We start from the raw sequence: 24,413 nt of genomic DNA on the forward strand, positions 1-24,413 counted from the left end.
TTTTTTATTGTATTTTTTAACACAGCGAAATGGACATAGCCTTTACACATAGGTTACGATACATGTGGATTTACGTGGGAGGTATATTTTAACAGACATTATCATGTAGATTTCGGAGTCTAAGTAAAGATATATCGAGAGTTTTATCACGGAGTCACGTGATATAAGAATAGTTATTAGACTACTTCAAATAACCTTAAATTCAAAACATTTGTGCATGTACTATCTGCAGGGAATAGTATGTGTTGAAACTTTGATAACCAGCACACGATCAGAATAAACATTAGGTTTTCGAATCCATGTTTTTTTCGGACAATCAAAGGAAAATCATGATTATTTTGATTATAGACCTTCAATCCATTCTTCCTATCCATGAAATACACTTAATAAATTGCTTGTGCTCAAGGCGTTTAGGGCTGAAACTTCACTTTCTATTTTTTGTCAAAATACTTTATGGTAAATTGACCAATCTGACATTTTCATAGTGGGGATGAATTTTCCTTGGTGGATCTGATGGAATGATGGAAAATTACAATGAAAAATTAGTAAAATATTTTCCGCCATACATTTTTAACATATTGTTTAACTTAAACAGTTAGGATGGGAATTTTATGAAATCTTATACAAGAAGCCTCTCAGTGCTTGAATAGCTCAACTAGTAAATATGTGTCATTTTATATGTATAATTGTCTTTTTACTGCAATAAGTTTAAAAGCAATAGATCTTACTACTAGTGTGACAATTAAGCCATTGTTGTCTTCCTTATTTTGGCGTGGTTTTGTAGTTATCAAAGGTACCAGGATTATAATTTCACTCCCTAACTCCAATAATGGACAAAATGGATTACAGTCCTCCTTCTGGGGAAATACCTTCTGTAAGTCATTTCGTCCATGACGACTGATTAGCAGTTCTTATTGTTCTAATTGTTGTGAACAGTTTTGCTTGTTTACTGATAAGCTGATTGCATTGTGTTAAACATCTTTGCTATTGACAGTTTGACTCTTTAATAATGATTTCTTCCCAAAAAATAATAAGAGTTATCAAAGTTACCAGGCTTACAATTTAATACGTCAGACGCTCGTTTTGTCTATGTAAGACTCATCAGTGACGTTGAGATCATAATAGTTAGAAAGCCAAACAAAGTTGAAGAGCATTGATGACCCAAAATTCCAAAAGGCTGTGACAAATACGGCTAAGTTAATCTATGCCTTTGGGTAAGAAAATCCTTAGGTTTTTTTTTAAATACTTCATTATTTTGCAAACAGTAAATTTATCAAAATGACCACATACTTGTTATTTATGTCAACACCGAAGTGCTTAGTACTACACTGGTGATACCCTCGGGGACGAAACGTCTTTCAGCATTGGCATCGACCCACTGGTGTAAATAGTTATCAAAGGTCTACATAGTACTCATTAGTGTAAACTTTTACAAATCATCTTTGCAATAAGTGCTGAATGCTTGCAATTGAAATTTATGTTATGTTGACTAGTTTGTAACTCTCTTTTTAGTTGAAAAATTTAGCTTTCAGTAATTTTTCTCTATCCATAATAGTTCCGATACAAAAAACGCAGGGAAGAAAATAAATTAGTCAAGGGCAATTCTTCGGACTTTTTTGAGTATACATGTATATACCTTCATTTTAACACGTTAGCTTTGCACTACGTTATGCAATGTCTTCCCTATATATGCTTTATACGGTTTTCTAAAAACATTTTAATTCAAATAAAAAAAAAATTCTTCAAATTTCTATTGTTATATGGTACGTGATACTTTACGGGTTAACTGAACACGCAAAACATTTAAATACATCACATATTGGTATACATATTCTAAATATCTTTGAATTTTTTTATTACAAAGAGCTAGATTTAAGATAAGAATAAACCGGAAAGATTAGGAAAAGCCACAAATTCATAAGTTGCAGAAGGGCTAACTAAAAACATAGAGAAAACCAATAGATATTGTTATGTAATACTTTTCTATCTAAAAGAGGGACGAAAGATACCAGAGGGACAGTCAAACTCATAAATCGAAAATAAACTGACAACGCCATGGCTAAAAATGAAAAAGACAAACAGACAAACAGTAGTACACATGACACAACATAGAAAACTAAAGAATAAACAACACGAACCCCACAAAAACTAGGGGTGATCTCAGTTGCTCCGGAAGGGTAAGTAGATCCTGCTCCATATCTAAAGTAGCAAATCAAATTAACATAGGAAGGTCGAAAAAACCAGAAACTTTTAAGGTAAAAAATCAAAATTAAAAATTACCTGATGTATATAAAAGTGATTGAGCAATATAACACCACAGAATAAACTGGAATTGCAAGAATATATATTTCACTTTATTTAGTAATTGTATGATCTCTCAAGTACAATAAAATTACTAATTCGTCTTTTTGATTATTCTCCTTTACGAAAATATCAAATAAATTAGACTCCTATATTCCAAGGTGGCAAAACTATTGTTGTGTATTACTTTTCTATTTAAAAGTAGCAAATTAAATAAACATATGAAGATTGAAAAAGACAAAAACTTTAAGTTTAAAAAAAACCAGAAAGGAATTAAAATACCCAAATTGAAGAAAAGAAACTGAGCAACATATAACACACCAAAAAACTGGCATTGTAAGAATTCGTGATGCCTATAAATTTAGTAATTGCAGGATATCTTGAGTAAAATTAAATTAAAATTCGTCGTCTTGTTTATTCTCTATGAGAAGGAGATCATATATATTATAGTACCATATCACAAGTTGGCAAACATATTGTTATGTATTACATATTCAAAGGTAACAAATTAATATATGACAGTAGAACGTTGAACGTTGATGTTTAAACATCATAGCTTGTCTATAGATAAATATCCAAGCTTCCTCACACTGCCTGGTTTAGTATTATGTATTTCAAATTAATTAAGGGGGGGTATTAGATAGTGTACTAGAATTAAGGTAAGAAAGCGAAGGACTGTTTGGTGTGTGACATTAAAAAAGAATGTGAATATGCAGTCAACACAATGAGTTATGCAATATCAAAATACTGTAACTTAAGCATCAGCGATGTTGAAGCTAATATTTTCAAAACCTGGAAACGAAACTGAAAGTAAAAACACATTCCATTCTTTGTATAAATGGTTTTAAGCGTAAAAAAATCTCTATAAACAAATTGAATACACCCTCGTTTGGTGGGTTTCAAATCGTCCTATATGATAATATACCACAGAATTATCAATGGTTATGTTTCCCAATTTGATAGGTTGTGATAACCATGTTTTACAATTAATCTTCATTTTTCTAGTTATACTTACTATGAAGGTTTAACGTTAACCAAATAACACAAAAGGTGTCTGTCAGTACGATTTTCATTCTAATATTATTCTAATAATCTTCCTTCTAGTCTTCAAAGATCTACGTTGTCTTTTTAATAGCATCGATAAAAGCATTGATATTGATTACCTGGCAGATATTACGGGTATATTGGGTAACAAAGGAATTAAATATAGAACCAAATCTATAAATATCACTTCGATTTAAACGTGTAAAAACAGTCAACACGATCTATTGTAGTGTATAAAAGCTCATCAAATGTAATTCTTAATCATGTTTAGCTCACTGTTTGATGCAGATAGTGCTTTTGTAAGAAGAGATACGATGTCAATTATTGAAAGAGCTAAAACGGCTACATATTTGTTTTTCGTTCATTTTTATTTTTTTTATATATAAATAAGGCCGTTATTTTTCTGGTTTGAATTGTTTTACATTGTCATATTGGGGCCCTTTATAGTTGACTATGCGGTATGAGTTTGCTCATTGTTGAAAGCCGTACGGTGACCTATAGTTGTTAAGGTTTGTGACAGTTGTCTCATTGGTAATCATACCACATCTTCTTTTTATATAAACGAATGGATATCAACTGACATATTCCTGACTTTGTACAGGTATTTGCTTATGTTGAAAATAGTGTATTACACCTGGTTTCATAGTTAGTTAAGCCCTTACTTGTATAACAGTAGCATCATTTTATTGACAACGATGTGTGGACAAAACAAACAGACATAATACGGTGACCTGTAGTTGTTTATTTCTGTGTCATTTTGGTCTCTTGTGGAGAGTTGTCTCATTAGCAATCATACCACATCTTCTTTTTTATATAGTATGTACAAATGTCAAAAAAGGGGTACAGTAGTAAAAATTGTGTCATAATTGTAATCACTATTAAAAAACCCAAATCTATTATAAACAAAAGTTAGTATTAAACACCATATTCAAAACTAAAAGACAAATTGAAGTTCGTATTGCTTTGTTTTATAAAAAAGAATAGCCAACGTCGATACAACTTTCTTGTCTTAGGGAGGGTGATTCAAACAAAAAATTCTTTGAAACGACATTATCAAGATGCTTGATTTCTTGATTGATAACATATTTTTAAAGGTTCTGGGGACGTGTTTTTCAACAGACTGTCGACATTCAAATGGGAACCAATTGTGCACCTCGTCTTGTTTCTTTATTATCATGAGGCTGTCTTTATACCGGAACTTCAAAGGAAGAAAGATGAGAAGTGAGCAATATCTTTTAACTTAACTTTCCGCTATATAGATGATGTTCTCTCACTAAATACTTCAAAATTTGGTGACTATGTTGAACGCATCTATCCAATCGAACTAGAGATAAAGAATACAACAAATACAGTTAAGTCGGCCTCATATCTTGACTTACATCTAGAAATTGACAATGAGGGTCGGTTGAAAACAAAACTGCACGGCAAAAAGGATGATTTCAACTTTCCAATTGTGAACTTTCCATTTCTAAGTAGCAACATTCCAGCAGCACCTGCATACGGGGTATCTCCCAATTGATAAAATATTCCCGTGCTTGTATTTCCTATCATTATTTTCTTGATAGAGGGTTGCTGCATACAAGGAAGCTATTTAACCAAGAGTTCCAAATGGTGACGTTGAAATCATCCCTTCGTAAATTTTACGGACGCCATCACGAATTGGTTCAACGTTTTGGAATAACCGTTTCACAGATGATATCGGATATGTTCCTTACGTCGTAACTACAATCCCCTTCCCTTTCATGATCGTGAACTACCGAATAGAATACTTATCGGATTTGTCATCACATTAGCAACACGACGGATGCCACATGTTGAGCAAGATCTGCTTACCCTTCCGTAGCACCTGAGATCATCATCTCTAGTTTTTGGTGGGGTTCGTTTTGCTTATTCTTTAGTGATCTATGTTGTGTCATGTGTACTAATTTTGTCTTTTTGTCTTTTTCATTCTTAGCCATGGCGTTGTCAGTTTATTTTCGATTTTATTAGTTTGACTGTCCCTCTGGTATTTCGTCCCTCTTTTACAAGTTTAATTTTAGTTGTAGAATAACAATCTATCATAGTATTTGGTGAATTGACTGACATAGTGGTGGCATAAACAAAGTAATATACGTTTCTTTGCATTGCTCACTTTTGACTGTTGTGTCTGTTTGTTTTGTTCAAACATCGGTGACAATATAATGGAATGTAATTCGACTGTCATACAAGTGAGAGGTTAGGCTAGCTATAAAACCAGGTTAAATCCACCATTTTCTACATTTGAAAATGCCTGTACCAAGTCAGGAATATGACAGTTCTTGTCCATTTGTTTTTGATGCGTTTTGTTATTTGATTTTGACATGTGATAATGGACTTTCCTAATTGATTTTCCTCTGAGTTCAGTATTTTTGTGATTTAACTTTTTGTTAAATGTATATAAAGAATATTTTCCAAAAGAACTGTGCATGAACTTATCTAAAAGGAAATTTATGTTTCCTAATTTCTAGGTTTTCTTTTATATATTTAAAGATTGTTTACTGTTATAAATTGCGACTTTTTGTTCCATTTACATTATTTAACAGAATAAATTGCATGCTTATACCCTGGTGATTTTGAATCTGTTCAAAGATCAAAGTTGTTTTCTATCCTTTATACAATTTTGCCTCATAATCTTATTAAGAACAAATCCACACCCCTAATCAAATGGGCATTGAATTAGGCATAATGTGAACATATATGTGCAAACTCTTTTAGGTCAATTTTTAGTAAAGGACTTTGTCAATTGGAGTTATCGGAATTCCAATGGGGACTAACTGTACTCGACTTATTACGGGCCTTTTTCTGTAATTTTATAAGTTACACTGTATGACTATAATCAGCAAAGACCCACCGAAACAACAACTGATACAAATATTTAAAAACACTTATAGATATTTGGATGATATGTTGGCTCTCAATGGTCAAGAAATTATTTTAATTAAAGCTTATACTAACAATAAACACTGCCTTTTCCCGGATCTTGATATCTATATTTTTAACAGGATGCTTAATAAAAGAGATGATTTTTCATTTCCTATAGTTGATTATCCATTTTTGGGTGGTGACGTTTCCTTGTCACCATCTAATGTTGTTTATGTCCCAACTTTTTTGATTCGCTCATGTATGTAACAACGTATTCGATTTTAAAGAAAGAACTCTCGCTATTACTGAAACAAATAATAACACCAGGGTTTTCGATATCACAAACTAGTCAAAACCTTTACCAATCTTTATCATCGGTGTAAGGACACCCTTCGTAAATATAAATCAACATGCAGAAAGCTTATACGTTCCGGTATTTCACATCTAATCTTTTATTTTAAAATTCTATACAAAGCACACAAATATAGGTTTAAGAGAAAGGGAAAATCCTAGTTCCTGATTTTTTTATATCCCTTTTGCGATACATTGTTTCAAATAATTGCAGATTAATGGCTACATCTAGAATAGATTAGAATTCAACATGTTATCTATTGGAAATCAAAGTTATGGAAGATGTTGTTTCCTTACATATACACATACATGACACAAACAATAAGTTTTATTTGTAAGAAAGCAAGGGAAAGATGGTTGTTTAAAATAATACCAGTGTGTAGATTTGTTTCCAAACCGTGTATTGCTACCTCAAGTTCGAACATCGAAGTTTATATGTTCCAAGATATTAATATCATGGTGCCAAACTAAACTCAATTTTAGATAAAAAATAGTATTTCCCCTGGATGCATTATGTATATGTGCGAACCAATGCTGATAGTACTGAGATGTAAACCGTGTATTGCTACCTCAAGTTCGTACATCGAAGTTTATATGTTCCAAGATATTAATATCATGGAGCCAAATTAAACAAAATTTTAGATAAAGAGTTCAGCAACAGGATGATGCCATCCTATTTTATTTTAGAGATATTCAAAGGAACTCGACCATGTTTTCCGTAAACCATAATATTTGGTGTACTATTCCAAAGACCGAGAATATTATTCAGAACTGTAGAGGCCTTTTCTCATCCTTTTGTTTAAATTCAGCCACGTTCACTCCAACCCCCCAACCCCTTTTTCCCCTCCAAACTTTTTGATGAATATAATAAAATAGGTGCGATTACAGAATCGAAAAGTTGTTCCTGGTCTTCTGTAGAGATCAAACAATACTGATGTTTAGTGGGGAAACCTTAAATATTTTTTTTTCATTAATTTGAATATAATTATGCCTTTTCGACTCCATTATATTTCATGTATAAATACTAATTTATTTCCTTGTTTGTTCAATAGTCGTTTCCTGATGTTGCTAATTACGTGGTGACACAAAATATATGAAACGAAATAGGAAATACAGAATAATGTTTATGCTAAATAACATGCAAACTATATTGATCTATTTCATTGTGTATCAACTTGCAGGTATGTGAATTTTTACCTTTGCTTCATACTGAATATAATACTGATATCATTTGAGACAAATAGGTAGGTCCAATTTCTCCAGAATTCAATTCAGTTTCTAGAATTTCTCGAATTCTTTTAATCTCTTCTAAAGTTTCATTGATTAGTGGCGGATCCAGGGTTTTTGAAAGATTAAAGAAATATCATATCACTTTTTTCCTTGCCAAGCAGACCGATGCAAACACTATTTTGGACGATTTTATGCTCGAGATAATAAACGTGTCCATCAAAGAGGATGGAAACCCTCTATATCCCACTAAATCAGTCACTGTTGATTGAGATATGTTAATGAGTACTTTAAGGTTTTAATAAAAGTTTGGCTTTATTCCGAACATGTAATCAAATCAAATATGTTTAACCTCGTGGCATTCTGTAAACGTTACATAATGTAATTCAGTAGTCGTTGTTGGTGATAATTTGCAATATTTGCTCTTTATTTTTGTTTTTACAGTTTTCTCGTTGTATTGTTGGTATTTGGGTAACCTGAAGCCTAGTGGAGGTTACTCTTTGTTCTTTGATGAAGGCCTTACGATAATTATCTTTGATGGATATTTGTATCATTGGTACGGACGACGGAAGCCCTGGAGTACCATGCAAAAATTGAATTGTGAGCAAACTTGTCTAACGAACACAAGTTTCTTTTTTTCCCACATGAATAACTATCTTGGGTGCACGAGTTTCTGCAAGGCAATCATGATACAATCCAACTAGGTTTGTATACTGATCGTGTACATTTCAAAGTTGTTGTAAATTGGGACAGAATAAAAGGAGAAACACTACTCGATCAAAGCTAACTTTGTCAACGTATCTTTCTTCTTGATTCTTATATCGATATATTTGTTATATTAAGTTTTGTTGTTCTTAAAATACTAGTGTTGTCAAATCGTACAATTTTGCCTAACCGGTTAACCGGTAATTTAAGTTGGTGTTTGAAAGCCTTATCAATAGAACCCTACACATAGATATAAGATGTGGTATGGATGTCAATTTGACAACCTTTCATCAAAGTCATAAATACGCTTTAAGAATTGAAGTTTTTCCTTTAAGGCTTGTCTGTGAGGATTCCTGGCGAAGTTTGACTTTTAATAATCAAATACACCGTATCAACTATAGCGTTTGTACCAACTTCAGATTAAAAAATCCAAAAAAAAAAATCTTAATCTCGTAGAATTGAATATGTCACATGTCTGAAACCGATTATTCTTTCCTTTTGTCTTGTTGTCTTCGAAAATAATGGGATGTGTTTCAATTTGAAATGATTAATTATAAAAAATAATATGCGGTATGATTGCCAATGAGACAATTCTTCACAAGAGACCAAAATGACACAGAAATTAACAACTATAGGTCATTGTACATGCTGTCAACCTGTTTCTTCACTGTGTTTGCTTTTTTCTTTCAGCATGTTACTCGTACTTTCACGTATACATTGAGTACATTCACATTGGTTTGCATTTCACAATTTTTGAATTTAAAGTATAACTAACCCTTGCACTACGGAGGTTGCACATTTAAATGTAGATTTACACAATATTAGATCTAAAACGAAATAATGAAGTAATTAGTTAAATTAAATCTCATTACTGATTTAAAGTTACTGTTAAAAAAACTTGTTGACTAATTGTGTTTCTTAAAGATCCTGCCCCGAACTATAATTAATTTTATGTTTTTAGAATTAACAATAGCAATCAATATACTGGACAATTGATCTTTCAAACTAATTACAACGACGACAATTTTTAAATAAAACATAACTATTGAATGATTTAATTTTCAACACAAATTTATATCAAACCTATCAAAATTGGAAAAAGTCCAGTTAACCGGTTAGCGTTTTTGGTATTCGGTATTCGGTCGTTCGACCGATTAACCGGTTAACCGTTGACAACATTATAAAATACATTTAGTTGCGTTTAGCAAGAGCTCTAAAAGCATCTTACGAATTCTTAATGGAATTTTATGCGACTGTCATACAAGAGAGAGGTTTAACTAGGTTTAATCCACCATTTTGTACGTATAAGAAAGAAAATGCCTGTACCAACTCAGATATATAACAGTTCTTATCCATTCGTTTGATGTGTTTGGGGTTTTGATTTTGCCATCTGAATAGGGACTTTCCGTTTTGAATTTTCCTCGTTGTTCGGTAATTTTGTGATTTTTCTTTTTATGGATAGTAAATCTTTGTTTAACACTTCATGTGATTGTTCCTCAAGTTGCAAAAAATACTCAAAATATTGTTTTTCCTTCAGCTTCACACGGAGACGAAATATTTCACGAGGACATGTATGTTCTTGTTGGAAGTACTGTTACCCTGTCGTGTGAGATCTCAAAAGGTGCCTCAACACCGAGTTGGAGGAAAGGTTTAATAGTTTTAACTCAAGGAGGTGAAATAAACAGAAATGTGCGCGGACACGGAAGACTTAAAGCTTTCATCGACGGAAAGTTTTATAATCTTAAAATATACAACATCACTGATCATGATTTTGACACTTACTGGTGCGAGACACAACAAGACAACTCGATAAGAGCTGAAAGGACAAAAATAATCAATTTAGGTATTAACATAAATTGAACATGATTTATTAGACTTGATTTTGGGAAATTATTTTTAGGTTCCTATTATCAAAGCCCTTGTTTTTGTATAATTTACATTTGGTATAAGAGGGTCTTCCATAGACTGTTATGAAAGACCCCCTTATGCCAAATGTATATTTCATAAATCACTTCGCTGCAATATAGCTTTTTTGTGCTGATGCGGCGTTTGTTTGAGTCAGATGTAAAAATACACATATAAATGGTCGTTTTTGTGACAGTTACTTTGGTGCGTGTGCCACGTGTAGAGAAAGTGTCATGTTTTATATTCGTTTAAGATCCTCTTCTCATATATAACAGGGTTCCGTTGGTCCATGACAAGGCAAAATATGTCCTTGTGTTTCAGTTCTAGTCCAATCACCCGCTAGTATTCCCGTTTATTTGCCTATTATTGATATTTTGTTTCAATTTGAACTGAATTCGAACTATGTATGCCAATGGAACTTAAGCAAAAACAACTAGACAAAACATCTTTAGAGTTCCACAACTTATTTGCATGTATAATAAAAGAGGGACGAAAGATACCAGAGGGACAGTCAAACTCGAAAATAAATTGACAACGCCATGGCTAAAAATGAAAAGGAAAAACAGACAAACAGACAAACAGTAGTACACATGACACAACATAGAAAACTTAAGGATAATTAAACAACACGAGCCCCACCAAAAACTAATAAATTAGTTTGTGTGACTTATGCCTCTAAACTTCGATTGAAATAAAATTATCTTAAATAAGACTTATGAATGATCAAATAAAATAATATATTGCTAGAATAAAGATCAGTAAACATAACTTGATAAGCAAACATACTCATTGATTGTAAAATAGAACATAATAATCATTGATAGTGTGCAATGAAATATAAGATCTATATTCGATCAAACTGTGCAACAAAAGAACCAAAATTGTAAAGTAATTAATTAATTGAATGCAAAATTAGTAACTGTTCTAAAAACACGAGTAAATATTAATCCATTTCATTTTCAGTATAGCCAGCCAAGGTCGTTAAAAACTTCCATTTGGCCATTTCATTTGAACTTTCGGTAGAGACTCTGTACTTTGGATAGTTGTCTCAATGACAATCATACCACATCTCCTTAAATTTATATAAAGCAATAGCCATAAAAGGAGATATCTTCAAAAAGTAATTTATTCGAAAATTTATTTGTTTGTGTTTTACATTTTGATGTCCAATATTGGAACAGAAGTTTCCGATATAGGGTGCAGGGTTCTTTGAAAAACGAGTAGTCCAAACAAAACAAACACACAAATTTAAAACATCTAAACATAAAGACAATCACACATTTAACAGCATACGTATAAGAAAAACAAAATTACACTCGCTATGGTATTATCAAGAGGCTGTCAGAGCGACAGCAAACCGGATTTATTAACATTTATTTGTGTCCTTGCATTTTTCAATATCGCAAGAACTATAACTGATGTAGGGTGAAAGTGAAAATCGTCAATACCAAATTTGACCTCAATTTTCATCAGTAACAACATATTAAAATTTGAAATTGGTTGAATGGTTCATGTGTAATGCACGGACACGACTGAAAACACCATTTTTCAATCTTTCAAGAACCATAACTCCTAAACGGTAAAAGTAAAAATCGTCATTATTGAACTTGACCTTCATGGTGTATTCAGTAACAACATATTAAAATTTTAAAAGCTTTGGTTGAACGGCTCATGAATAAATGCACGAATAACATTTGGCTGCCGCCCGCCTGGCCACCCACCGTACAACCCAAAACTAATTATCGACATTTGTGTCTCAAAAATCCGGTTAACAAATGAACTTGAAAGGACAGAGGTGGAGAGTTGTCCCATCATTATCATTTAACTGTTTAAAAAACTTTGAATTTTGAAATTACTAAGGTTTTTCTACCTCAGGAATATATAACCTTAGCTGTATTTGGCAAAACCTTCAAGAATGTTTCGTTATGAATACACTTCGACTTAGTTCTTTATTTGACCTTTTTAATATGTTACATCTTCCTATCATTCCATTCACTAAGAAAGTTGACCTATGATCCGGAAGTATTGAAAAAGCAGACCAAAACTAGACAACTTAAAATTGATCAACGAACCATGAAAAAGGTGTGAAGATCAGCAGAAATCTGTAAGACTGACAGGTACACCTTGCAATAATTCCTTACACTACATATTGTTGACCTACTGATTGTCGTATCTGATAAACGAACCTAATTAGTGAATAATAATATAATATATATTCTGTTCTACATTATTTAAGTAATATGCAAGAATTTTCTTTTATTCATATCATTTGTTTTTTATCTATAAAGTGAATACTGCATGTATTGCTAACATGCAGCTTTTGTGTTCCTATTGCGAATTATATTTAATTATTGATTTTTTTCAGACAAGCATACTATTAGTGCTGTAAGTGAGTCCTCTCCGTCTGAAAGTACAGGTATGTAAAGAATATTGTCTACATACATGTATAGATTTAAGCAGATGTAGTATGAGCGTCAAATGAGACAAGCCTCCATCCAAGTCTTAATGTATACAAGTAAACCATGATAGGTCACAGTACGGTCTTCAACACGGAACCTTGGCTCATGCCGAACAACAAGCAATAAAATGCCCCCAAAATGATTAGCGTATAACCATTCAAACAAAAATCAACGGTCAAATCTATATAAAAAAATGTAAACAAGAAACACTGATCAACCACATCAACAAAACACAACTATCGAACATCAGGTTCGTATATTTAAAAATTAATATTAGCCGTGTAAACAATTTGCAAATTAAACAATATTCTATTCCCTTTTTAACAGAGTTTAACAAATAATTGCACATATCACAAAACGATATCCTCACTTGATTGCTTTAAGAATTGAGTTTTCAAGTTTTCATTATTCAATTGTTCTTTGATAACTATCCACGAAAATTCATTGATCTTTGGTAATCGAAGTTTGGCATATGTCATACTTACATGACCTACTTTAAATGCTACAATGGACTTGGTGAGTGTTTAGCATATATGTCTTTTCTTCAGTAACATACATGTTTAAGATGTCAATAGTACCGTATTTGGTAAATGTATTTATTTTTATGCCCCACCTACGATAGTAGAGGGGCATTATGTTTTCTGGTATGTGCTTCGTTCGTTCGTCCGTCCGTTCGTCTGTTCAGGTTAAAGTTTTTGGTCAAGGTAGTTTTTGATGAAGGTGAAGTCCAACCAACTTGAAACTTAGTACACTTGTTGCTTATGATAGGATCTTTCTAATTTTAAAGCCAAATTAGACATTTTACCCCAATTTCACGGTCCACTGAACATAAAAATGAAAGTGGGATTTTCAGGTTAAAATATTTGGTCAAGGTAGTTTTTGATGAAACTGAAGTCCAATCAACTTGAAACTTATGTTCTCTATAGTATAATCTTTCTAATTTTAATGCCAAATTAGATTATTACCCAATTTCACGGTCCATGGAATAGTGCGAGTGGGGCATCTGTGTACTTTGGACACATTCTTGTTTTATAAAAAAAATAACACGGTTACTCTTTTTAACCACAAACTATTTCATTATGTTTAATTATAATCATTGTTATTATCATAATCGACAAATAGATTATGTTTGTTTGTTTGGTTTTCAGGAGTGTGTCTGTATGTCTTTGACCTTCTTTTATATAATAGTATTTGTTTATTCAGACTTGATACATATGGCCTTAAACTAATATTATATAGATGATAGGTTGAAAACAATTGTAAAAAGACAATGTGTACATACTATTTTGTTCGAAAACTTTCACTTGACCTCAACACTAATTTCAGTGCAAGTTGTCTCTAAGATTAATTTATTCTAAGATTGGTGTAGATGAGGAACTTATTTAGTTGACTTGTTTTCATTTTGTTTTGAGATTTACGGTACAGCTTAAATAAGTGGGTAAATAATCATTTTTATTTGAATACAGGAATCCATTTTGGTCAAAGTTTCTACTACAGTATTTCTGCAGGAGTTGCTGTTATATGTCTGTCTATTGGTTGCATTTATTTCATTAATAAATGTAGAAAAACAACTTCAAAGAGAAACAATCCAAGTTCAGATGACAATGAGGATCAGGTGGGTGCGCTGAATGGAAATGGTACAAATAACGTTATGGCAAATGAAGCTGTTCTTGGAAAATATGATCCTGATTCACCACACTATGAAACGATTAACGAGAATACTTTGATAGAAATGTCAAATTTTAAATCACACAAACAGCCAAACCAATACATGCCTTTAATTGGGAGTGAAATTGAAGGTTTAAACAATTACAGTACCCCAACAACTGAAAACAAACTTACAGAATTTATATAACAGTGAAAGTCCTAGTACAAATGAGCTGTCGTTTAAAGAGCTCATTAGACCTCATGTTTTGATTGTTATTGTATACTGACTCAAAATAAAATTCACAAACTTACTAAATAAATTTACTTACTATCAGTACTGAACTAGAAATTTAAATATCAGTATTGTATAGTTTTGTAATTTTGTATATATGTATTATAATTAAATTAATTCATGAAAACATTGCAATAACCAACACAAGAATCAAAGTGATTAAGATCACTAGTGTAAAGATTGATAGAGAAGTGCACAAAATTTCATATCATATTTATGTCTCTTCCATGTAGTAGATACAGTGGTGAACACAAAAGAACTTTCTAATGTTTATTTGCCATCTTGCAATTCTAGAAAAATGTAATATTTTTTTTATAAATTCAAACTATAGTTGAAAACCAGTAGTTGGTGTACTCATGCCATTGCTTAGAACCTATCATTAATTCTTGGACATCAGTTGAACCTTGTCAAAATTCCTCCACCATGGTGAACCTGATACATACATACAGATCAAGTATACCTTAATTTTTTTTTTGGAATACACCAAACAACCATAATGGTTAGAGGCAAAATTAATTATACAGATGCTTTCAGATGAATACTTTGACATTAACCCAACTCAGTTGATGAAAAACATGTATTGGGTTAAAGAGAATTTAGTAAGGTTATGGGATAGCTAAATTCAAGTTTTATGTTAGATTTCTGTTTGCTTGACATCCATTTGTAAATATTCCTTTTTCCCATTTAAACAACAAAAATGTATATCAATAAGAAACATGTAAAGTTGTATTTTATTTAAAATTGCAGCAATGATAGCACATTAAAATGAATGACTTTTGAAACATGATCTGTACATGTGATGATTGCAATAAAAATGATATAACATTTTAGCATCAAAATTGATTTGTAATACATTCAGCTACTACTAAACCAGAACACTTTGTGGATCTGATCATTGTTCTCTTGATGTTTTGGAAGTCCATCTAAGATACATTTTTTTCTTCCTCTCAAATGTTATAAGGCATTGATTTTCCTGATTTGACATAACAGTATTTCATTCATCTCAGTCCCAGTATTTTATCACACCATCCCATCCACATGATGCCACTTTTGAGGTTTCATGAGGATGCCACAACACAGTGGAACACACATCATCGTGGGCTTTGAATTTTGTATAAAGTTTTGTTGTTTTCCAGTCCCATACATAAAGTTTTCCATCAGCATCTCCTGATATCACATAACTGAAATAAAGATAAAATAATTAGTACATTTGTAGCATTCAATTCAAACAGGTGTAATTGGCTGTCTTGAAGGTGTAATAAAAAAGTAATGGTGCTTTAAACAGCAAAGATATTTGTTGATGACCCATAAATTTTTAAATGCAATGAAATGTAGGATTATTTACCTACAACTGTCAAATTCAAGGGAATATCTATTTTTCTACCCTTTTTTCATATATAACCAGATGTGACGTACTATGATTTTGTGGTATTACACCTGAATATGCAGTAAGATGGATGTGGTCTTTTTCACATGTAGACGGCCGCATCAGCAGGACAAATGCTGTTCCTTTCCTTTGATTTTGTTAAAATGTATGCATTGATAATTTCATAATGGTTAGAGAGTACATGTACAGCCTCTTTAGCAACAAAATGCCAGAATTATACAAGAAAAATAATGTACAATTCATTCACATCTTGCTCAGATCTGGGATATTTGAAGTTGAGCATATGGTACCAATTTTTGCCTATTGTTGGAGATCTTTAATATGATGACCCTTACATTTTTCTTTCTATTTTCATGTTTTGTTGAGTTGATATCATGTTGACTTATGTGCTAAATTTGCTTTTTTTATTTATATGTAAAATTATAATCTGTTTTCCTCTTGTTGAAAATACCAAATAATTGTTTTTTTGTAACATTTTTTGTAAAGGCATATTCAAATGTCAGCAGACTTTCTGCCAATTTTTCAACATGTACACATAGGAAAAATAAAAGATAGCAGTCCATAGTTTTCGGTATAGGTAGGCCATTTATTTGCTTAAATTTTACCCTTCCTTTGTTACATGCAACTCAGGAAAAACTATTTATCTACAGATGAAAAAACAATGAAAAACCCATCAGCTGTGATAATAATTTACTAAGTCATACCTCATATCTGGTGAAAAATCTGGTTGACAAGCATAACCTGCTACCTGTAAAGACATATGACAAAATTAATTAATAAACTTTTGACAGAGATATGTTTGCCCTGAATGTAATTTTAAAAGTAGGGCCAGATAATATAATATTCATGGGTATGAGATGGCAATTCAACTAATTTTACAACTTTTTTTACCATTTATCACTTTTACCTTTATTCATATTAAAACATTTTTTAACCAAAACATACACACGTGCTACACAAACTGATTTTCAGGAAACTTCATTTGAAAAATGTGTGTGGTTGAGTTACTGCTATTGGAATGGTCAAATAAAATTAACTGAATGAAGAATCCATTTTGTGTTAGTCATACTTGAGGCAGTCACAATATTTATTCTTGATTGCAACTATTACTTTTTTTTAGAGTGTGTGATTTTGATTTGTATATAGTATTTATTTACTACATGCAATCTGTAACTGTTTTACATGTTCTAATGGTACATGTACATTAAACGGCTATTGGTACTTTACGGAACGGAACGGAACGGAACGGAACGGAAAAGAATTTCATTTAAGGTATCCAAAGGGGGCATTTATCAAAATTTCGAAAAATCTTTAAAACAAAACAAACTTTAAAATTTCTGTGTTTTACGGTTTTCCATATACAAATAACACAAATGTATACTTAATCTCATCTTCACAGGTGAAATGTGTAATAATGTATAACATCGGAAAATATTCTGTAGATGAATATGTCGGATTGTCCTGATAAATTATCATGAAATTAACGCATTTGCAAGTCATGCATTATGATATCTAGACTGACCTCACGTCGTCCTTGATTAGAGACAGTGATCAAAATAAATCTGATTTAAACTTTTTAATTTATTTTTCCGTTCCGTTCCGTTCCGTTCCGCAAAGTACCAATTGCTCTGAGGAATCGGTATTTAATGGAAAAAACGGAAACAGACATCTTTAATGTAATTAAAGCAGTATGATAAAAAAAAATTGTCTGACACCTCTTTTTGCATGAGTGGTATGTGTTTTAGATAGCATTTTCGACTTGATCAATAATAAAAAATTTAACACAAAGGCAGGTTACACAAAAAGTCTTTCTCCTTCCATCGGTAATTATATTTTAAAAAAGAGGCCTTCAACAGCCCGTTCCGACGATGATTAGAGACAGTGATCAAGTTGAATCTGATGTAAACTTTTTAATTTATTTTTCCGTTCCGCAAAGTACCAATTGCTCTGAGGAATTGGTATTTAACGGAAAAAACGGAAACAAACATCTTTAATGTAATTAAAGCAGTATGATAAAAAAAAAAATTGCCTGACACCTCTTTTTGCATGAATGGTATGTGTTTTAGATAGCATTTTCGACTTGATCAATAATAAAAAATTTAACACAAAGGCAGGTTACACAAAAAGTCTTTCTCCTTCCATCGGTAATTATATTTTAAAAAAGGGGCCTTCAACAGCCCGTTCCGACGTTGATTAGAGACAGTGATCAAGTTGAATCTGATGTAAACTTTTTAATTTATTTTTCCGTTCCGTTCCGTTCCGCAAAGTACCAATTGCTCTGAGGAATTGGTATTTAACGGAAAAAACGGAAACAGACATCTTTAATGTAATTAAAGCAGTATGATAAAAAAAAATTGTCTGACACCTCTTTTTGCATGAGTGGTATGTGTTTTAGATAGCATTTTCGACTTGATCAATAATAAAAAATTTAACACAAAGGCAGGTTACACAAAAAGTCTTTCTCCTTCCATCGGTAATTATATTTTAAAAAAGGGGCCTTCAACAGCCCGTTCCGACGATGATTAGAGACCGTGATCAAGTTGAATCTGATGTAAACTTTTTAATTTATTTTTCCGTTCCGTTCCGTTCCGCAAAGTACCAATTGCTCTGAGGAATTGGTATTTAACGGAAAAAACGGAAACAGACATCTTTAATGTAATTAAAGCAGTATGATAAAAAAAAATTGTCTGGCACCTCTTTTTGCATGAGTGGTGTGTGTTTTAGATAGCATTTTCGACTTGATCAATAATAAAAAATTTAACACAAAGGCAGGTTACACAAAAAGTCTTTCTCCTTCCATCGGTAATTATATTTTAAAAAAGAGGCCTTCAACAGCCCGTTCTGACGATGATTAGAGACAGTGACCAAGTTGAATCTGATGTAAACTTTTTAATTTATTTTTCCGTTCCGTTCCGTTCCGTTCCGCAAAGTACCAATTGCTCTGAGGAATTGGTATTTAACGGAAAAAACGGAAACAGACATCTTTAATGTAATTAAAGCAGTATGATAAAAAAAATTGTCTGACACCTCTTTTTGCATGAGTGGTATGTGTTTTAGATAGCATTTTCGACTTGATCAATAATAAAAAATTTAACACAAAGGCAGGTTACACAAAAAGTCTTTCTCCTTCCATCGGTAATTATATTTTAAAAACAGGGCCTTCAACAGCCCGTTCCGACGATGATTAGAGACAGTGATCAAGTTGAATCTGATGTAAACTTTTTAATTTATTTTTCCGTTCCGTTCCGCAAAGTACCAATTGCTCTGAGGAATTGGTATTTAACGGAAAAAACGGAAACAGACATCTTTAATGTAATTAAAGCAGTATGATAAAAAAAAATTGTCTGACACCTCTTTTTGCATGAGTGGTATGTGTTTTAGATAGCATTTTCGACTTGATCAATAATAAAAAATTTAACACAAAGGCAGGTTACACAAAAAGTCTTTCTCCTTCCATCGGTAATTATATTTTAAAAACAGGGCCTTCAACAGCCCGTTCCGACGATGATTAGAGACAGTGATCAAGTTGAATCTGATGTAAACTTTTTAATTTATTTTTCCGTTCCGTTCCGCAAAGTACCAATTGCTCTGAGGAATTGGTATTTAACGGAAAAAACGGAAACAGACATCTTTAATGTAATTAAAGCAGTATGATAAAAAAAAATTGTCTGACACCTCTTTTTGCATGAGTGGTATGTGTTTTAGATAGCATTTTCGACTTGATCAATAATAAAAAATTTAACACAAAGGCAGGTTACACAAAAAGTCTTTCTCCTTCCATCGGTAATTATATTTTAAAAAAGAGGCCTTCAACAGCCCGTTCCGACGATGATTAGAGACAGTGACCAAGTTGAATCTGATGTAAACTTTTTAATTTATTTTTCCGTTCCGTTCCGTTCCGCAAAGTACCAATTGCTCTGAGGAATTGGTATTTAACGGAAAAAACGGAAACAGACATCTTTAATGTAATTAAAGCAGTATGATAAAAAAAAATGTCTGACACCTCTTTTTGCATGAGTGGTATGTGTTTTAGATAGCATTTTCGACTTGATCAATAATAAAAAATTTAACACAAAGGCAGGTTACACAAAAAGTCTTTCTCCTTCCATCGGTAATTATATTTTAAAAAAGGGGCCTTCAACAGCCCGTTCCGACGATGATTAGAGACAGTGATCAAGTTGAATCTGATGTAAACTTTTTAATTTATTTTTCCGTTCCGTTCCGTTCCGCAAAGTACCAATTGCTCTGAGGAATTGGTATTTAACGGAAAAAACGGAAACAGACATCTTTAATGTAATTAAAGCAGTATGATAAAAAAAAAATTGTATGACACCTCTTTTTGCATGAGTGGTATGTGTTTTAGATAGCATTTTCGACTTGATCAATAATAAAAAATTTAACACAAAGGCAGGTTACACAAAAAGTCTTTCTCCTTCCATCGGTAATTATATTTTAAAAAAGAGGCCTTCAACAGCCCATTCCGACGATGATTAGAGACAGTGATCAAGTTGAATCTGATTTAAACTTTTTAAATTTATTTTTCCGTTCCGTTCCGTTCCGCAAAGTACCAATTGCTCTGAGGAATTGGTATTTAACGGAAAAAACGGAAACAGACATCTTTAATGTAATTAAAGCAGTATGATAAAAACAAGTCTGACACCTCTTTTTGAATGAGTGGTAAGTGTTTTAGATAGCATTTCGACTTGATCAATATTTAAATAAACAGCTGCGCCATGAGCGCATGATACGCCCGTCGTCTTGTGAAAAAACATAAATCTTTTTTGAATAACACAGGGTTGTACAGGATGTCATGCTTAGTATATCCTGACTCATTCCTTATTCCCGCTCAATAGGAAGATTGAACAAGATGTATTTGGAAACCCGACGCAACATTAGCCTGTTAAGTTTTAAGCAATAGAGATACAGCGCAACATGTGAAACAAACCCTCTTTTTTTACAAAAAACTCAATAACTCGAAAATATAAAAATGAATCGTCACCAAAAAGTATACAGATCTTTAGATTAATATAACAAAGAAGTGTGTAAAGTTTTAAGCAATAATCATGAATCGTTTTTGAGATATGGTGCGACATGTAAACCCCCCCTTTTTTTTTTACAAAATACTCAATAACTCAAAAATGAACTTTTGAATCATCACCAAAAAGTATACAGATATTAAGATTAATATAACTAAGAAGTATTTAAAGTTTTAAGCCATAATCAAGAATCGTTTTTGAGATACGGTGCGACATGTGAAAAAAACACACCCCTGTTTTAGTTACAAAGTGCCGTAACTCAAAAAGTTGTAATCTTATTTTCACAAAAAAAGTATACAGATCATTTTACCATCATAAGAAACAACTATGTTAAGTTTCATGAAATTTGGATAAGTCGTTCTCAAGTTACGGTGCGACATGTTTACACTGGACAGACGGACACTGGACATTTGTATACCATAATACGTCCCGTCAAAATTGACGGACGTATAAAAAATAACACAAAGACAGGTTAGACAGAAGGTCTTTCTACTTCCATTGGTAATCATAAATTAAAAAAGGGGCCTTCCGAAGATGATTAGAAACAGCGCAGCGATCAAGTTGAATCTGATTTCCGTTCCGTTCCGCAAAATACCAATTGCTCTGAGGAATTGGTATTTAACGGAATCGAACGGAAACAGGCATCTGTAATGTAATAAAAGCAGTCTTGATAATATCAGTGCAAAGTTTTTAAAAATTACTTCTCATCTTATTTCAGTTCCCTTATGTCAAATTTTTAATTCAAGCATTAAAAAATCAGTTTATCCATCATTATTCAAACTAGCTAAAGTCATACCAGTTTTTGAAAATAAACGTTAAAAAATGATGTATTTAATTACAGACCAATTGCATTTTTACAATTAGCATCTAAAATACTTGAGAGACACGTAAAAACTTATTTAATGAACTATACGAACACATATAATCTGTTGTATGTCCTGCAATCAGGTTTTCGTTCGAACCATTCCTGTCAAACTGCCATGACAACTTTGTTAGATAAATGGTTAAAAGCAATTGATGAAGGCGAATTAGTAGGAGCAGTATTTCTGGATCTTTGTAAAGCTTCTGATGTTCTTCATCATAAACTGCTCCTCCAGAAATTACAAAAATACAGATTTTCTTATTCTTCACTGCACTGGCTTACTTCATATTTAACTGATAGACAGCAGGTTGTATACATTTCAAATACTTTTTCAGGTGTATTAAAAGTAAAAACAGGTGTACCTCAAGGGTTCGTTTAAGGTCCCATATTATTATTATTCATTAATTTTTTGCCTTTGTGTAATCCAAATCATAACAGTGATCTTTTGGCTGATGATAGTACTATTTTTGTTACTGGTAAAAACAAAAGTTGTATAGCCAGACACTAAATACTGTGTTAGAAAATATTTCTCATTGGTGTGATGAAAACAAAATGTTAATCAATGTATCCAAAACAAAGAACATGTGTTTATGTTCAAAACACAAACTTTCTGTCATGTGTAATGAACCTTTTAATATCTTCATTAATAATCAATATATTAATGAAAGTCAGCGTGAACAAGTCCTTGGTATTTTTGTGGACGCAACTCTGTCTTGGTCTGATCATATCAAATATGTTATTAAAAACTTTAAGGTAAATTCTTCCTTTAGCTCTACTAAAAAGGATCAAGAAATATTTAAATCATAATGCAAGAATTTTATTTTATAATGCATACATTCTTCCAAATTTTGACTACTGTTGTTCAATATGGGGCAACTGTAACACATTTTTAATCGACAGTTTGCTTAAATTACAAAAAAGGGAAGCTAGAATTATTTTAAATGAACACGATTTTCAAAAACCATCTGTTGAACTTTTTAAAGAATCTGGAATAATTCCAGTAAATACATGTAATAGAATATTATACCACAAGTCCTTATTAATGTATGAATAAAACAATGGATTGGTACCCCAATACTTGTCAAATCTTATTGTAACTACAAATAGCAAACAGTCATACAGTACTCGACTCTCATTTTCAGATAATTGTTTTGTTCCAAAATCAAATACAGAATTATACAAACCAAGCTTTTCTTTTAGTGGTCAAAAGGTGTGGAATTCACTATCCAAAGAAATCAAAAAATCAAAAAAATGTATCGTCATTCAAGTATACTTACAAATCATTATATATTTTAACAATAAAACTCAAAACACTATCATGTAATCCGTTTTGTTCATGTATTTGTTTATGTAATTTAATATTTATACTATTATTCATCATTGTGTATTGCTAGATTGATTTGGTTTATATCAACCGTGCAAGGGCTTTTGTCAAGGTCGTTAAAAAAAAAACGTAGTAGTAGATTATGTTTATTCATGTTGTTAATATTGTGTCTATAGAGAGCCTTATTGAAAATTGATTTAATGTTTTTTTTTCGTAAATAAATATGTTGATTCTGAATAGAGAAAATAAATAATTTGGCCAGCAAAGGGAGAAAAAAAAATTTGACAGAGGATATTTACCATAAAAAATAATGTTAAATTTGAAAAAAATAATTTGTCGCGCCACTTCCCAAAAATAAAAATAAAATGCGCGCATGCCTCCCCCTCTGCAAGTTAAATGGTCCGTCCCTAAAGATGATATAAAATGTGTCGATACGTTGCTTATAAGGATCTGAAAACGCTCAATTTTACTTTCTGTTTAAAGCTCTTTTGAGGTTCTCTTAATTTGTCGGATTAATACACACTTTTAAAATTTGAAAGCTTAAATTTTTATTAGCTGATGTAAAAACTACCAGGACAGAAAGTAAAACGGAGTGTTGTCAGATCCTTGTACGCAAACTTTTTAAGAGTAGACACGGGATTTTAATTAAGGTCTTTCCTCTTCCCGAGGAAAGACCTTATTGTTTTTCTAATGTTTTTTTTTCTTTTTTTTTTCCTTCCAGCATTTGTTTGGCACGCCCTCCTACCGCTTCTATTGGAGTTATCAATACCAAATTTGAACCATCGATAGACCTCATCATGAACTTTTGCCAGATGAACTTTTGTAGGATTTCATCAACCCCTTTAGAAGTTATCTCCCTTTTATTGATTTTTTTCAACATGGCCCCCCCTAAATGTTTTAAAAGATATCATGACCTTATTTAGACAATAGAGAGATATTATCATGATGTATTACCATATGAGGCTGCATAGGATTTCATCATCCCCTTTAAGA

General features: G+C 32.0%; 2 protein-coding genes across 2 annotated transcripts in view; one reads left to right on the forward strand and one right to left on the reverse strand.

Moving 5' to 3' along the window:
• The first annotated feature begins 7,640 nt into the window (after window positions 1-7,640).
• Window positions 7,641-15,636, forward strand: LOC139491657 (uncharacterized). Its single transcript, XM_071279449.1, has 4 exons — window positions 7,641-7,757; window positions 10,046-10,351; window positions 12,779-12,829; window positions 14,339-15,636. The coding sequence occupies exons 1-4, from the start codon at window positions 7,670-7,672 to the stop codon at window positions 14,725-14,727; spliced, it is 834 nt and encodes a 277-aa protein (XP_071135550.1). The 5' UTR covers window positions 7,641-7,669; the 3' UTR covers window positions 14,728-15,636.
• The window catches only part of LOC139491653 (pre-mRNA-processing factor 17-like), a 33,610-nt gene continuing 24,712 nt past the window's right edge, over window positions 15,516-24,413 (reverse strand). The window contains exons 13-14 of the mRNA XM_071279443.1: window positions 16,903-16,946; window positions 15,516-15,992 (exon numbers count right to left, since the gene is read on the reverse strand). Coding sequence (XP_071135544.1) covers window positions 15,815-15,992; window positions 16,903-16,946 — 222 coding nt within the window. The 3' untranslated portion in view covers window positions 15,516-15,814. The remainder of the gene's footprint in view (window positions 15,993-16,902; window positions 16,947-24,413) is intronic.

Source organism: Mytilus edulis, chromosome 10 (assembly GCF_963676685.1).
Source record: "Mytilus edulis chromosome 10, xbMytEdul2.2, whole genome shotgun sequence".
Lineage (NCBI taxonomy): Eukaryota > Metazoa > Mollusca > Bivalvia > Mytilida > Mytilidae > Mytilus > Mytilus edulis.